The sequence below is a fragment of the Nerophis ophidion genome, linkage group LG29 (assembly GCF_033978795.1).
Source record: "Nerophis ophidion isolate RoL-2023_Sa linkage group LG29, RoL_Noph_v1.0, whole genome shotgun sequence".
Classification (NCBI taxonomy): Eukaryota; Metazoa; Chordata; class Actinopteri; order Syngnathiformes; family Syngnathidae; genus Nerophis; species Nerophis ophidion.
Window position 1 is genome coordinate 13,541,483 of NC_084639.1, and position 15,919 is coordinate 13,557,401.

The 15,919-nt window shown below is 38.6% G+C and overlaps 1 protein-coding gene across 4 annotated transcripts in view; it reads left to right on the top strand.

Moving 5' to 3' along the window:
- Positions 1-15,919, top strand: part of slit3 (slit homolog 3 (Drosophila)) — a 601,438-nt gene that overhangs the window by 551,458 nt on the left and 34,061 nt on the right. For all 4 annotated transcript variants that reach the window (XM_061891595.1, XM_061891594.1, XM_061891593.1 and 1 more), the window contains one exon: positions 5,533-5,663. In XM_061891595.1, coding sequence (XP_061747579.1) covers positions 5,533-5,663 — 131 coding nt within the window. The remainder of the gene's footprint in view (positions 1-5,532; positions 5,664-15,919) is intronic.

The window sequence follows — 15,919 nt, forward strand, 5'->3', positions numbered from 1 at the left end:
GGGAGTGGAAGAAGTGTCAAAAGATGGCATAACTTTTTTATTGACATTCAGACTTTACTTCAATCAATAACGGAGCAGCATCTCATCCGGAAACAACAACACCCGTGAAAAACCGTCCGACCAGAACTCTCTAATAACTAAAGTTTTTGGGTGAATAATGTAAACTCACTATACCGGTATGTTTTAGTGCTTTCATGGCGAGTTAACTGACAGATATAAGTCAGAACTTTACACTAATTTATATTACAAATGGCAACAGTAGAGGATGAATGTCCCATAACAAGAAGATAGAGAAATAGAAGTAGCTTATCGACTACGTTGACGGTACGGACTACAAAGGCAGTCGGGCAAATTTTCAAGACGGATTCAGATCCCAAATACAGATCAGCAGGTACCAGTAGGTAATAAAAGTTGCTTTTGCATAATATTGCGAAACAAAACGCCAGATAACATGTCTTACCTTATACACACACCATAATAATACTCCTATGTAGAAGCACAGTACAATCCATCAAGCGGTGCTGCTTCACAGCTTACCAAAGCCGTACTAAAACATTTTGATAGATTTTTGAGCGCCATTTGTATTGTTCTATATTTTCAATGAAACATATAAAATGTTGGAAATGTTGGTATACTTGAGTTTACTTGAGTCATATTGCCGTCATATTACAGTCTACACACATCTCTTATGTTTGACTGCCATCTACTGGCCACACATATCATTACACCATGTACCAAATAAAATTGCTTCGAGGTCGGTAAGCAAAACTAGAATTATTCCTTACATTAGGCGCACTGGGTTATAAGGAGTTTTGAGGAAAAAAATATATATATTTCAAATGCGCCTTATAAATAGTCCGTAAAATACAATAGTTGGGGCATCATGAATCTAAAGTGTTGGATACTTTTTTGTTGCCTTATTTGTCTTTATTATTTAGTAAAATTTTACTAAACATACCAGTTTTATTTTAAGCAAGACAAAAATATATCAGAGCTGTTTGTTTATTTCATGGAGGAATGTAGGTAATCATAGAACTGGCACCCAATGGTATTTAAAAAATATTGATTTTGAATTAAGAATCAAATTAAATCGAATCGAATATTGTGGTACCCAAAGATTCATGGTCCTAGACGGCGTGCATATTTTTTTAATATTTTCCCTTATTTTTGTGCAGCTGTTCAGAAGTAGAAAAGCTTTTTGACACTTTAATATTTACTACTTTTTTGTGAACCGACACACCATAAATGGAGTTTTCACAAAAAGTGGTGCTGGTGTGCTCATAGATTTTTTTTTTTAAGTTGTGAAATATACCGTGGAAAATATCAATCTCTTAAGTTGAGCCCGCGGAGTTGCAGCAGACGTGTTTCTCCGCCTGCAACAGATGTCCGCCGCGGATGCTGGTGGACTTCTAACAGTCAAAGATGGCCGCCTGAGCGAAGCAGACAGAAGCAATAAAAGCAGGTCGCAGATGTTTCACACCTGTGTGAATGTGAGCGCCGCACGCGTCTGCCTTTTCCCGCCAGCGGCTTTGCACTTTTCAATGCCAAAGCTGTTAAAAGTGCACCCGGAGGCCTCCAGTCAGAGGAAAGTGGGGGAAAAAAAATGACAGCGCTTCATAAATCACTCTGTACTTGTTCTCCTTTTTAACACATTTTCTGGTTATTCTCCGTATCGTCTCTCGCTCTCCTTTTTAGCATCTTGTTAGCAGGCTGAGCTGCGTTTAAAGCTGCAGTGTTAAGTGGCGCTGCCCCCGCGGCAACATGTAGTGTGGGGCGTGACCTTGCTGCTGTATTCAGAAGTCATCAGCACCTTTCTTTCTCTTTTTTTTTTGGTCCCTGCGTGGTTAAATGAGAAAATGTCCATTTTAAAGGCCTACTGAAATGAGATTTTCTTATTCAAACGGGGATAGCAGGTCCATTCTATGTGTCATACTCGATCATTTCGCGATATTGCCATATTTTTGCTGAAAGGATTTAGTAGAGAACATCGACGATAAAGTTCGCTACTTTTGGTCGCTAACAGAAAAGCCGACGATGACGTCACCCGTTGATGGCTCCTCACATCCTCACATTGTTTTTAATGGGAGCCTCCAACAAAAAGAGCTATTCGGACCGAGAAAGCGACAATTTCCCCATTAATTTGAGCGAGTATGAAAGATTTGTGGCTAAGGATATTGATAGAGAAGGAGTAGAAAAAAATTAAATAAAAAATATTAAGTTAAAAAAAAAAAAAAAAGGCGATCGCATTTGGACCGATTCAGATGTTTTTAGACACATTTACTAGGTTCATTCTGGGAAATCCCTTATCTTTCTATTGCAGGGGCGCTCACACTTTTTCTACAGGCGAGCTACTTTTCAATTGACCAAGTCGAGGAGATCTACCTCATTCCTATCTATAATTTATATTTATTTATATGTGAAAGAGACATTTTTGTTGACAAGATAATGGTGTTTAATGATAATACAAGCATGTTTAACACACATAGATTCCTTTCTTTCATGAAGACAAGAATATAAGTTGGTGTATTTGATTCTGATGACTTGCATTGATTGGAATTAGACAGTGGTGCTGATAACGTCCGCATTTTCAAATGGAGGGAAAAAAAAGTCCTCCTTTCTGTCCAATACCACATGAAAGTGGTTGGATTTGGCATCTCATTTGTCCAACTTGCATACTCCTTTTTAAACACTTTGTTATGAGAGTAGCATATGTGTGTGGCCCTTTAATGTCTGGCAGCAGGTGAGTGACGTCAGTGAGAGTGCGGGTGGGCAAGCAAGTGAGAAAGCGGTCGCTGAGGGCGGGGGAGAAATACATTGGCATCAAACTCCGTAGCTTGCTAGCTTTCTGAGACTCTTATTTTGTTAGCACAGGCAGGATGAAACAGGTCTTTTATGGTGAAGACAGGAACTGTGCTGTCGGTCTTTAGAGTTTTGACAGTAGGTACGGAGTCTCTAGAAATAAAATGTGTTTCTCTGCGTCCGCCCTGTTAGTGATTTTTTTCTTAAATATGAGCTTGCAGCAGCCAGCGTCATCTCACAAGATCCTCGGGTGCCGAGAATGTCAAACAACTGACGAAAGTGAAGTCTTGGTATGATTGATGATTGCTCATTTTTATGTCTATTTTTTAATGCCTGGCTTGAGATCGACTGACACACCCTCCGAGATCGACCAGTCGATCGCGATCGACGTAATGGGCACCCCTGTTCTATTGTGTTGCTAGTGTTTTAGTGAGTTAAATAGTACCTGATAGTCGGAGGGGTGTGTCCACGAGTGTGGTGACGCCAGTGTCTGAGGGAAGTCACGCAGCTGCATGGACGGCACAAGCTCCGCTGATCTCCACTAAGTGAAGTGAATTATATTTATATAGCGCTTTTCTCAAGTGACTCAAAGCGCTTTACATAGTGACACCCAATATCTAAGTTCCATTTAAACCAGTGTGGGTGGCACTGGGAGCAGGTGGGTAAAGTGTCTTGCCCAAGGACACAACGGCAGTGATTAGGATGGCACAAGCGGGAATCGAACCTGCAACCCTCAAGTTGCTGGCACGGCCACTCTAACAACCGAGCTATGCCGCCCCATAGTAAGAGGCGACATTTTACCACAATTTTCTCACCGAAACCTGCTGGTTGACTGCTCTGATCCATAGTAAAGCTTCACCTCTGAGAATTTTAAACAAGGAAACACTGTGTGTTTGTGTGGCTAAAGGCTAAAAGCTTCCCACCTCCCATCTTTTTACTTTGACTTCTCCATTATTAATTGAACAAATTGCAAAAGATTCAGCAACACAGATGTCCAAAAACTGTGTAATTGCGCGATGAAAAGAGACGACTTTTAGCCGCAAGTGGTGCTGCGCTAATATGTCCCCTCCAACTCGAGACGTCACAAACACGCGTCATCATTCCGCGACGTTTTCAACAAGAAACTCTGCGGGAAATTTAAAGTTGTAATTTAGTAAACTAAAAAGGCCGTATTGGCATGTGTTGCAATGTTAATATTTCATCATTGATATATAAACTATCAGACTGCGTGGTCGGTAGTACACCGAAAAAAGTGACTTTTTGGAGCTGTAAACTCTATTAGAGTAACTGTTATAATTTATACCTAATATTTTCAACATTCAGTAAGAACTAGAGTTTTTTAAGTAAAATTAAACATTTTACTTAAGAGTAAGTTTTACTTATGTTTCCTCATATTATTTAAATGTTTAATAGTTGTACGTACATAAACCTACAAATATTACATAAACTTTACTCTGAAAATCTAGTGTTTTGAAACGCATGCACGACAACGCATGCGCACAGCACAACAGGCTCTGTCCGACTGACTCTGCTCCGGCTGATAGGATCACTTCACAGAGCACTGCAAGGTGGCACTATGGGTAATTCTTATCTTGCGTTTATAATTTGTTACAGAGTCGATGTTTATCGGAAATGTGTTTGGTGTGGGTTCACAGAGTGTGGCGCATATTAGTTAGAATGTTAAACTTGTTTATATCACAACCGTCAGTGTAAACGGTATGGCTATTGATCAAATATGGATTGCACGACAGAATGGTGTAAAAGTGGGCCTGCTGAATAGCGGTGGTTCCCAACCACCGTGCCGCGGCCACAGAATAATGTTTTATTAAAGTCTTTTTGATCACATTAATTTTTTTATCCTGCACGCCATTGATAAGCGTTGGAGTGAGAAGAGGTTTTAAAATAATTAGCACTCCGACGACTATACAAGGAAATATGGTATATAAAATGTACTTAAAGTTTTGAGTAGAATGATGTTCCTGCCAATAAAAAACAAGCAGACTTTCCTTAATTTGTTTAAATAAATATAACTTAAAACTTGGATGTAATTAAGTAACTGTTACTTTATATCTTCACAGCTGTTATGTTATATGAATTTATATAGAATTTACTTGATACTGGCAAGTGAGTGTCACTTAATATTGCAGCATTAAATGTTACTTAAATCATTTGTGTGCAAATACTTACAATATTTTTTTTAAGTAAATCTTATGAGTTATTTTTTTCAGTGTAGTGGGTTTCAGTAGGCCTTTAACCTGATAACTGCTGTCCACACACACAAAAATGCTGGTTTAACCCAATTCATGAGTTGCGAGTGTTGGGTTAAATTTTGGAGTTATTTTTATGAAGAGCAATCCATTTTTGGGGTTTATAAGGTGGAAAATTCTGTCCACGACACGGATTTTGCTAGTAAAAAGTAGATACCACAAATTTGAAAGTGTTTTTGTAAATACTGCCAGTGTCATTATGTACAGGGTTGATTGTCTTTGGTAACGTTTATGTACAATTCTCATGAACGCAACAGCGAGTTGTAGTGAGAGTTATTGCACTGTTTCTTTTTTTTATCTCCTAATTTGGACCGATTTATTCCATTATTGACCCAAATTAGCTCGATCCCTGTCGCGTTGTCGAGGGATTTGTCCTGTCACACGTGGGCGATTCCAGGACGAGCCGACAGAATAATGCATGAGATGTCAGAAGTGATTTGTAACTGTCTCCTCCTCGCCCTTTTAGGTGGCGACCGACAAAGACAATGGCGTTTTGCTCTATAAGGAAGATCTCGACCCCCTGGCTTTGGAACTGTACCAAGGACACATCCGACTCATCTATGACATGGCCAACTACCCTCCGACTACAGTGTACAGGTAGGACACACCCACAGCTGACTTGAATATAGAACAATATATTTGTTGAGGGTTGGCTATATTATCTGTTTGGGTTGGGGATTCACTCCAGACCAATGGAACTCGACATAATGTAAACAAAAGACACAGTAGGTTTTTCACTGGATACTTTCTAATAGGCTTTTGCCTTGGAGATTTTGGATCCGTAATTAAAATGCAACGATTATTATTAGATATCTGTTTATGTCGATAAACATGGTGTTTAAAACTGAAGTATTGTTCAATTAGGGACATTTATAATGTATGTCTAACTTGTGTGCTATTGTGTGCTAAGCTGCTGTGTAGCTGCCAGCTCCGTATTTGCCTATAGCAGGGGTGTCAAACTCATTTTAGATCGGGGGCCACATGGAGAAAAATCTACTGCCAAGTGGGCCGGATAACGGCGCAATACCTTTAAAAATAAGGACAACTTCGGATATTATTCTTTGTTTAAAAATAGAACAAGCACATTCTGAAAAAGGTCCAAATCATAATTTTGTTGTTGTTTTTATTTTTACACTCGCATGTTGCGGTCAATTGTATTCTATCTTTATTTGTCGTTATTTATACTTTCTGAGTAAAAAAAATTATAATATTCATCAGTCAACTCATTGGTGTTAATTTTCAATCTATCAAGATAAAAAAATAATATCAAAATCAAATTACAGAATGTTATTTATGTGGTTTGATCATTTTCCTCGACTGGTGCACTAACATCATGTGCTTTATTTCTTTTGCATATGTAGCTTCATCTCCAAAGATACAAAAAATTGGTGTTGCGACATCTAGTGGACACATTTAGAAGAGCAGTTTCTTTCCTTCCAAGATATCGGCTCATTTGTATAATTAGCAAATTAATCCCGCGGGCCGGTGGGCATATATATATATATATATATATATATATATATATATATATATATATATATATATATATATATATATATATATATATATATAATGTGTGTGTATATGTATTTATATATATATATATATATATATATATATATATATATATAATGTGTGTGTGTATATGTATTTATATATATATGTATATAAATATACACATATAGACACACGTATATACACACACATACATATATATATACATACACATATATATGCACATATATATATATACACATACAGTATATATACACATATATATATATATATGTGTGTGTGTGTGTATATGTATTTATATATATATAAATAAATAAATGTACACATATACACACACACACATATATATACATACACATACAGTATATATTCACATATATATATATATATATATATATATATATGTGTGTGTGTGTGTATATGTATTTATATATATATATCCATCCATTTTCTACCGCTTATTCCCTTTTGGGGTCGCGGGAGGCGCTGGCGCCTATCTCAGCTACAATCGGGCGGAAGGCGGGGTACACCCTGGACAAGTCGCTATCTCATCGCAGGGCCAACACAGATAGACAGACAACATTCACACTCACATTCACACACTAGGGCCAATTTAGTGTTGCCAATCAACCTATCCCCAGGTGCATGTCTTTGGAAGTGGGAGGAAGCCGGAGTACCCGGAGGGAACCCACGCATTCACGGGGAGAACATGCAAACTCCACACAGAAAGATCCCGAGCCTGGATTTGAACCCAGGACTGCAGGAACTTCGTATTGTGAGGCAGACGCACTAACCCCTCTTCCACCGTGAAGCCCCGTTATGTGTATATATATATATATATATATATATATATATACACATATATACATACGTATATACACACACATATATATATATATATACACATTCACATATATATACACATACAGTATATATACACACACATATATATATATATATATATATATATACACACACATTCACATATATATGCACATACATATATATACACATACAGTATATATACACATATATATGTATCCACATTTGTATATATACAGTATATATATATTTATGTATATACATATATATGTATATATACATATGTAGATATATGCATATATATGTATATACATATATATGTATATACATATGTATATATATATATGTGTGTATATATGTATGTATGTATCTATATATGTATGTGTGTATATATACATATACATATACGTGTATATTAGTATATGTATGTATATATTAGTCTATGTAAGTGTGTATAAATATGTATATGTGTATGTATGTGTATATATATATATATATATATAGGTAAAATGTCCGACTGATTATTATATATAATATATATTAGTCAGTTGGACATTTTACATCTTTTTTTAGTATATATACTTTTTGTTAAAATAAAGCCAATAATGCAATTTTTTGTAGTCCCCTTTATTTAGAAAAGTATCGAAACGTACCGTATCGAAATAATTGTTGTACTGGTACTGGTACCAAAATATTGATACCAGTTCAACACTAGTCAGCACCTAATTCAACAAACTCTCAACTTTGTTTTAATGTCTTGTGCCTGCTGGGTTTTTAACATTCATATACAAGTTAAAATGCATAAAATATTGTGAACGATCGGCAAAATTCCCCCCAAAAAAGTGCCGTTCCCTTTTAAAACGTCAATAATTGAGACCTTTTTGGGTCCTTGGGACCTTTAACATTCACCAAAATTGAAGGGAGCCCTAACGGTTTTTAAAATGAAAAATATAAAGATGGCCCCTAACATGATTAGTAGTAACTGCAAAAACAATTTTGACTCTCCTGTTGTAGATTTTAGACCACAAGGAAGTGTGTGGAATGTGGAGTAAAATCATTGCAGTCCCCTTTAGCAGACATTGTGGACTTTCTACTTGATGCCCTGTAGGAAAGCCTTTAAGGAAATAAAGCCATACTATTGTCAGGAATAATGTACTGCAGACTTCCAACCGTCATGCATACCCTCACACATGCCCTCATCTTCCAGATTCAATTAGGTTTTTTTGTGGATTTAATTATTTTGCCCCAGCACGGCATAATCCACAGAGCGATTCTTCCCACCGCACATACAGACACACGTTCACAGATCCGTATCGCCGCACTTCCCTCGGTAAACAAACATAAACCTTGAAAAATTCCTGGGTAATCCCGATGAGACGGTCGCGGCCCTCGGAGAAAAACCCGGCAGAAGTCTCTTTAGGTGAGACTTCAAACGGGCCAAAGAAAAGACCTCATTCAAGTGCGCTAGTCCGCCGTAAAGCCTGTGGATATTATATAAAAAGATACATCCAGGTTTTCATAGGAACTGATATTCCGTGGTAAATTGTGGCAAAGGGAGATGGTAATCCAAGATAATACCTCTGTTTACCGGGGCGTCTGGAATAAAAAGAGTCGAAAATAGGCTGAAGGGATTTCAGAGACGTTAAACCGGGGGTCAGCAACCTGCATGCGGCTCTTTGGTGACGCCCTAGTGGCTCCCTGGAGCATTTTTAAAAAAGGATTAAAAATGGAAAAAGATGTTCGGGTTTTAGTATGTTTTTTGTTTGAAGACAAACATGACAAAAATCCTTCCCAATTGTTAGAAAGTCCACTGTTTAAAGGCCTACTGAAATGAGATTTTCTTATTCAAACGGGGAAAGCAGGTCCATTCTATGTGTCATACTTGATCATTTCGCAATATTGCCATATTTTTGCTGAAAGGATTTAGTAGAGAACATCGGCGATAAAGTTTGCAACTTTTGGTCGCTAATAAAAAAGCCTTGCCTGTACCGGAAGGAGAAGCCGATGTCCGCTTGACGTCACGGGTTGTAGGGCTCCTCACATCCTCACATTGTTTACAATCAGACGCAGCAGCAGCTACAGCTATTCGGACCGAGAAAGCGACAATTTCCCCATTAATTAGAGCGAGGATGAAAGATTCGTGGATGAGGACATTTAGAGTGAAGGACTAGAAAAAAAAAAGGCGATTGCAGTGGGAGCGATTCAGATGTTTTTAGACACATTTACCAGGATAATTCTAGAAAATCCCTTATCTGCCTATAGTGTTGCTAATGTTTTAGTGAGATTAAATAGTACCTGAAAGTCGGAGGGGTGTGGCCACGGGTGCGTTGACGCCAGAGTCTCTGAGGGAAGTCACAAAGCTGCAGCGGGACAGAGGCTCCGCTGATCTCTGGTAAGAGCCGACTTATTACCACAATTTTCTCACCGAAAACTGCCGGTTGACATGTAGTCGGGATAAATGTTCGCTTGACCGCTCTGATCCATAGTAAAGCTTCACCTCCGGGAATTTTAAACAAGGAAACACCGTGTGTTTGTGTGGCTAAAGGCTAAAGTTTCCCACCTCCATCTTTCTACTTTGACTTCTCCATTATTAATTGAACAAATTGCAAAAGATTCAGCAACACAGATGTCCAGAATACTGTGTAATTATTCGATTAAAGCAGACCACTTATAGCTTGGATTGGGCTGGAAAATGATGTCCGCTACAACTTGAGACGTCAAACGCACCCGTCATCATAGGAGTCATCATACCGCAAAGTTTTCAACAGGACACTCCGCGGGAAATTTAAAATTGCAATTTAGTAAACTAAAAAGGCCGTATTGGCATGTGTTGCAATGTTAATATTTCATCATTGATATATAAACTATCAGACTGCGTGGTCGGTAGTAGTGGGTTTCAGTGGGCCTTTAATATGTTTGTGTGTATGCTTCACTGATGACAGTATTTGGTGAACATTGTTTTGTCCTACTAATTTCGGCAGTTCTTGAACTCACCATAGTGGGAACGGTGACGCAACAGTTTGTTTACATTTGAAATCTTTCACTCCGTTACCACCAATAGTCACACACACAGTAGGTGTCGTGAAAATTCTCTCTGCGTTTGACCCAACCCCTTGTTCACTGCTCACTGAGGGGAGCAGTGAGCAGCAGCGGTGGCTGCGCTCGGGAATAATTTTTGGTGATTTAAACCCCAATTCCAACCCTTTATGCTGAGTGTCAGCCAGGGAGGTAATGGGTCCTATTTTTTATAGTCTTTGGTATGACTCAGCTTGGCTTTGAACTCACGACTTACCGATCTCAGGGCGGACACTCTAACCACAAGGCCACTTCGTCTCATTTACAACTTTCTCCGATGCTGCCACAGAAATACGTGTTTTATGCCACTCCTTCTTTGTCTCATTTTGTCCACCAAACGTTTTATACGGTGCGTGAATGCAGAAAGGTGCGCTTTCTTGATGTTATTGACTTCTTGGAGTGCTAATCAGGCACATTTGGTCAGTGCATGACTGCAAGCTAACCAATGCTAACATGCTATTTAGGCTAGCTGTATGTACATATTGCATCATTATGCTTCATTTGTAGGTAAATTTGATCCCATTTAATATATTTCACTTGTATCCCCTTATGTATATAATTTAGTTTTGCATGTCTCATGATACATGATCGGTACGTGATATTGGCTGCATTTATGATAGTTGTTTGTTTGCCATGTTGTTCCAGACAACAGCAAATATTACCTAGCTTGCCAAAGATTGTAATAAATCTATTAGAAGAAGACAAGCTGCCATTTCCTTTAAGTTGGACTCACACATCGATACATTTGGCCATTAAAAGCTAGTAATTTCCAGGAGCTATCGAACCTTCTGTTGTAAAAATGTGTGGAATAAATATTACATTTCAACATTTCTGTCAACAAAGATTTGCGTCATTTTGAAACTAGTCTATTAAAGCTAATTTAGACACCTACAGTCGTGGTCAAAAGTTTACATACAGTTGTAAAGAACATAATGTCATAGCTGTCTTGAGTTTCCAAAAATATTCTACAACTCTTATTTTTTTGTGACTGTAGCACACAAATAACATTCTTGAAGTTTGGTTCTTTTATGAATTTATTATGGGTCGACTGAAAATGTGAGCAAATCTGCTGGGTCAAAAGTATACATACAGCAATGTTAATATTTGCTTACATGTCCCTTGGCAAGTTTCACTGCAATAAGGCGCTTTTGGTAGTCATCCACAAGCTTTTGGTTGAATTTTTGAACCACTCCTCTTGACAAAATTGGTGCAGTTCAGCTAAATTTGTAGGTTTGCTGACATGGACTTGTTTCTTCAGCATTGTCCACTCCTTTAAGTCAGGACTTTGGGAAGGCCATTCTAAAACCTTAATTCTAGCCTGTTTTAGCCATTCCTTTACCACTTTTGACATGTGTTTTGGGGTCATTGTCCTGTTGGAATACCCAACTGTGCCCAAGACCCGACCTCCGGGCAGAGGATTTTAGGTTGTCCTGAAGAATTTGGAAGTAATCCTCCTTTTTCATTGTCCTAATTACTCTCTGTAAAGCACCGGTTCTATTGGCAGCAAAACAGGCCCAGAGCATAATACTACCACCACCATGCTTGATGGTAGGAATAGTGTTCCTGGGATTAAAGGCCTCACCTTTTCTCCTCCAAACATATTGCTGGGTATTGTGGCCAAACAGCTAAATTTTTGTTTCATCTGACATCACATGGACAAAGATAAGACCTTCTGGAGCAAAGTTCTGTATGTCACGTGTTGCTTTTTATTTTTTGCGGCTCTAGACACATAATTTTTTTCTATTTTTGGTCCAATATGGCTCTTGCAAAGTTTTGGGTTGCTGACCCCTGCGTTAAAAACCAACTTGAAGGAAAATGGAGAACATTATGCACATTTTTCGAGAGTCCTTCCAATAAAAACCCCAGATTTTGACGCTTCGTCCGATGCCGAGGTCAGGTTGTCCATTTCCCAATGCGCTTAGCAGGCACGGACTTTGAAATTAGCCAGAGGGATGTCAAGGGTAGATTTTTTTGTGCTAATCACACGGCCTTACAGACGACGAGTCTCCTCATTTGAAACCGAAAACCTAACAAAAGTCAAGCGACGTGTGAGACATACTTTTATATAATGGGACGACTTTTGTTAAAAAATAAAAAACACAGAATAATCAGCTTCTGTTGCAAAAATAACATGATTGCACCTCAACCTTCTCAAAAATGTTGACCGACCGCGCACTTCTTGTGCAGAGTTTAACCGTAAAGCGTCATAAAACTTCGTAATTGGCGCCCGTTGATTGTTTTACAGCTTCAACTGGCTTTGCGTGTGGTGTGGGACTATCAAAACCAATATAGTGTTTAAACCGCTGGATAAACTTTGCCACTTGTAAGACAAGCCATTATGGTGCTCAGAATAAATGAGCGCACTCACGGAGGGGAATTTTACTCGACGTTTATTTTTACAGACATCAAAATGTGGTCGCCTAACATTAAGAGAGTAAGGATTTATTGCCTAAAGACACTGCTTTCTGCACTTTTGCGCCACGAGCTGAATTTATTTTCTACACTGCTTATCCCATTCAAGCATTATTATTTGCAAAATAATTTTACGTAAATCAAAAGCAGAAAACTCAAACTTGCTGAGGGTATACAGTATATCCTGTGCTCTTCTACACAAAACTCCTAAATAAGCAATATTTTGCACTGTTATACAATTTAATAAATTAGAAACTGATGACATAGTGCTGTATTTTACTTCTTTATCTCTTTTTTTCAACCAAAAATGCTTTGCTCTGATTAGGGGGCACTTGAATGAAAAAAATGTTCACAGGGGGTACATCACTGAAAAAAGGTTGAGAACCTCTGATTTACATCAACAATATTATTAATCTGAGTTGCTGAACAGGGCGGATAAAAAAATAATACATGAAAATATGTATTTAATTTTGTTATCGATTTGTTTAAAGTAATTTTTTTGAAAATATGATACAACCATGCACATTTTTGCGGTGTTTTATTTGTATTGCTGGAATAAATGAAACCTTGCAATTTTAATCTCTTATTGCAGTGGTTCTCAACCTTTTTTTCAGTGATGTACCCCCTGTGAACATTTTTTTTCATTCAAGTACCCCCTAATCAGAGCAAAGCATTTTTGGTTGAAAAAAAGAGATAAAGAAGTAAAATACAGCACTATGTCATCACTTCACGGTGGAAGAGGGGTTAGTGCGTCTGCCTCACAATACGAAGGTCCTACAGTCCTGGGTTCAAATCCAGGCTCGGGATCTTTCTGTGTGGAGTTTGCATGTTCTCCCCGTGAATGCGTGGGTTCCCTCCGGGTACTCCGGCTTCCTCCCACCTCCAAAGACATGCACCTGGGGATAGGTTGATTGGCAACACTAAATTGGCCCTAGTGTGTGAATGTGAGTGTGAATGTTGTCTGTCTATCTGTGTTGGCCCTGCGATGAGGTGGCGACTTGTCCAGGGTGTACCCCGCCTTCCGCCCGATTGTAGCTGAGATAGGCGCCAGCGCCCCCCGCGACCCCGAAAGGGAATAAGCGGTAGAAAAATGGATGGATGGATGGATGTCATCAGTTTCTGATTTATTAAATTGTATAACAGTGCAAAATATTGCTCATTTGTAGTGGTCTTTCTTGAACTATTTGGAAAAAAAGATATAAAAATAAATTGTTGAAAAATAAACAAGTGATTCAGCTATAAATAAAGATTTCTACACATAGAAATAATCATCAACTTAAAGTGCTCTCTTTGGGGATTGTAATAGAGATCCATCAACTTAATTATAAACATTTCTTCACAAAAAGAGATATATTTAACATCAATATTTATGGAACATGTCCACAAAAAATCTAGCTGTCAACACTGAATATTGCATTGTTGCATTTCTTTTCACAGTTTATTAACTTACATTCATATTTTGTTGAAGTATTATTCAATAGATATATTTATAAAGGATTTTTGAATTGTTGCTATTTTTAGAATATTTAAAAAAAAATCTCACGTACCCCTTGGCATACCTTCAAGTACCCCCAGGGGTACGCGTACCCCCATTTGAGAACCACTGTCTTATTGTACTGAGCAGCCACTCATGAAGTTTTCTGGGACATATTTAAAAAAAAAAAACCCCTCCAACATTCCCCTCTTATGCAAACCTTGTTAGTTCCATTGTGGCGGCCTAAAGTCCCCCGCACTGTATAAACACACCGCACACATCCTGGATCTCGATTTCACACGCACGCCTTTATGAGACATCAAGATGGATAGACTGAATTTGGACACAAAAAAAAAATCTGAAGTGAGAGAGTCGACAACTGCATGAAGAGGTGGCCCATTAGAGGAGAGTGATGAACACAGATGATTGAATGTGGAGATGACTGAGGGATGGAGTGCACCGGGGGGGAAAAAGGCCCGTAGGGGGGAGTCAACCACAGAATGAGTCAGGGAATTATTCTTGTCGATTCTCGTTAGCTTGACACCAGCCGCGCCTGCCAGGCTGGACTGGAATCGGTGCAGGAAGCGGGGATTGTGAGGCAGCAAGGGACGCACTAGAGGACAACAGGTTGATTGACTGATGCAAGGAACAACAAGCTGGTAGACGACTCTGGAGATGAAGACGTCTGGAGATGAAGACCAAAAGCTACCAAGTGGTGTTAAAATTGGACGCTTACAAAGTGTCTTGGAATGAAGAAATAGGGATTCGTCCTACCTTTAATCCATTGGTCCTAGTTTCAATTGAGTCAGCAAGGCTGAACATTAAAAGCAGATTTGACATATTTAATTTTTTTTTACCTCGTCAAAAATGTATGTGTTTAAAAAATCAGTTTGTCAAAATACTGTGTTTTAAAGGGGAACATTATCACCATTTCAAAAGGGTTAAAACCAATAAAAATTAGTTCCCAGTGGCTTGTTTTATTTTTTGAAGTTTTTTTCAAAATTTTAGACGTTATGTGGAGTTTGCATGTTCTCCCCATGAAAGCGTGGGTTCCCTCCGGGTACTCCGGCTTCCTCCCACTTCCAAAGACATGCACCTGGGGATAGGTTGATTGGCAACACTAAATTGTCCCTAGTGTGTGTGAATGTGAGTGTGAATGTTGTATGTCTATCTGTGTTGGCCCTGCGATGAGGTGGCGACTTGTCCGCCCGATTGTAGCTGAGATAGGTGCCAGCGCCCCCCGCGACCCCGAAAGGGAATAAGCGGTAGAAAATGGATGGATCGATGGAATATCCCTAAAAAAAAAGCTTTAAAGTGCCTTTTTTTCGCTATCTTCAAAGCCACTATCCATTTTCCTGTGATGTCATACTGTGCTGCCAATGTAAACGAACAAAGGCGAATAGCACAGCAAGATATAGCGACATTAGCTCGGATTCAGACTCGGATTTCAGCGGCTTAAGCGATTCAACAGATTACGCATGTATTGAAACAGATGGTTGGACTATGGAGGCAGACAGCCAAAATGAAATTGCAGAAGAAACTATTGAGCGAATAG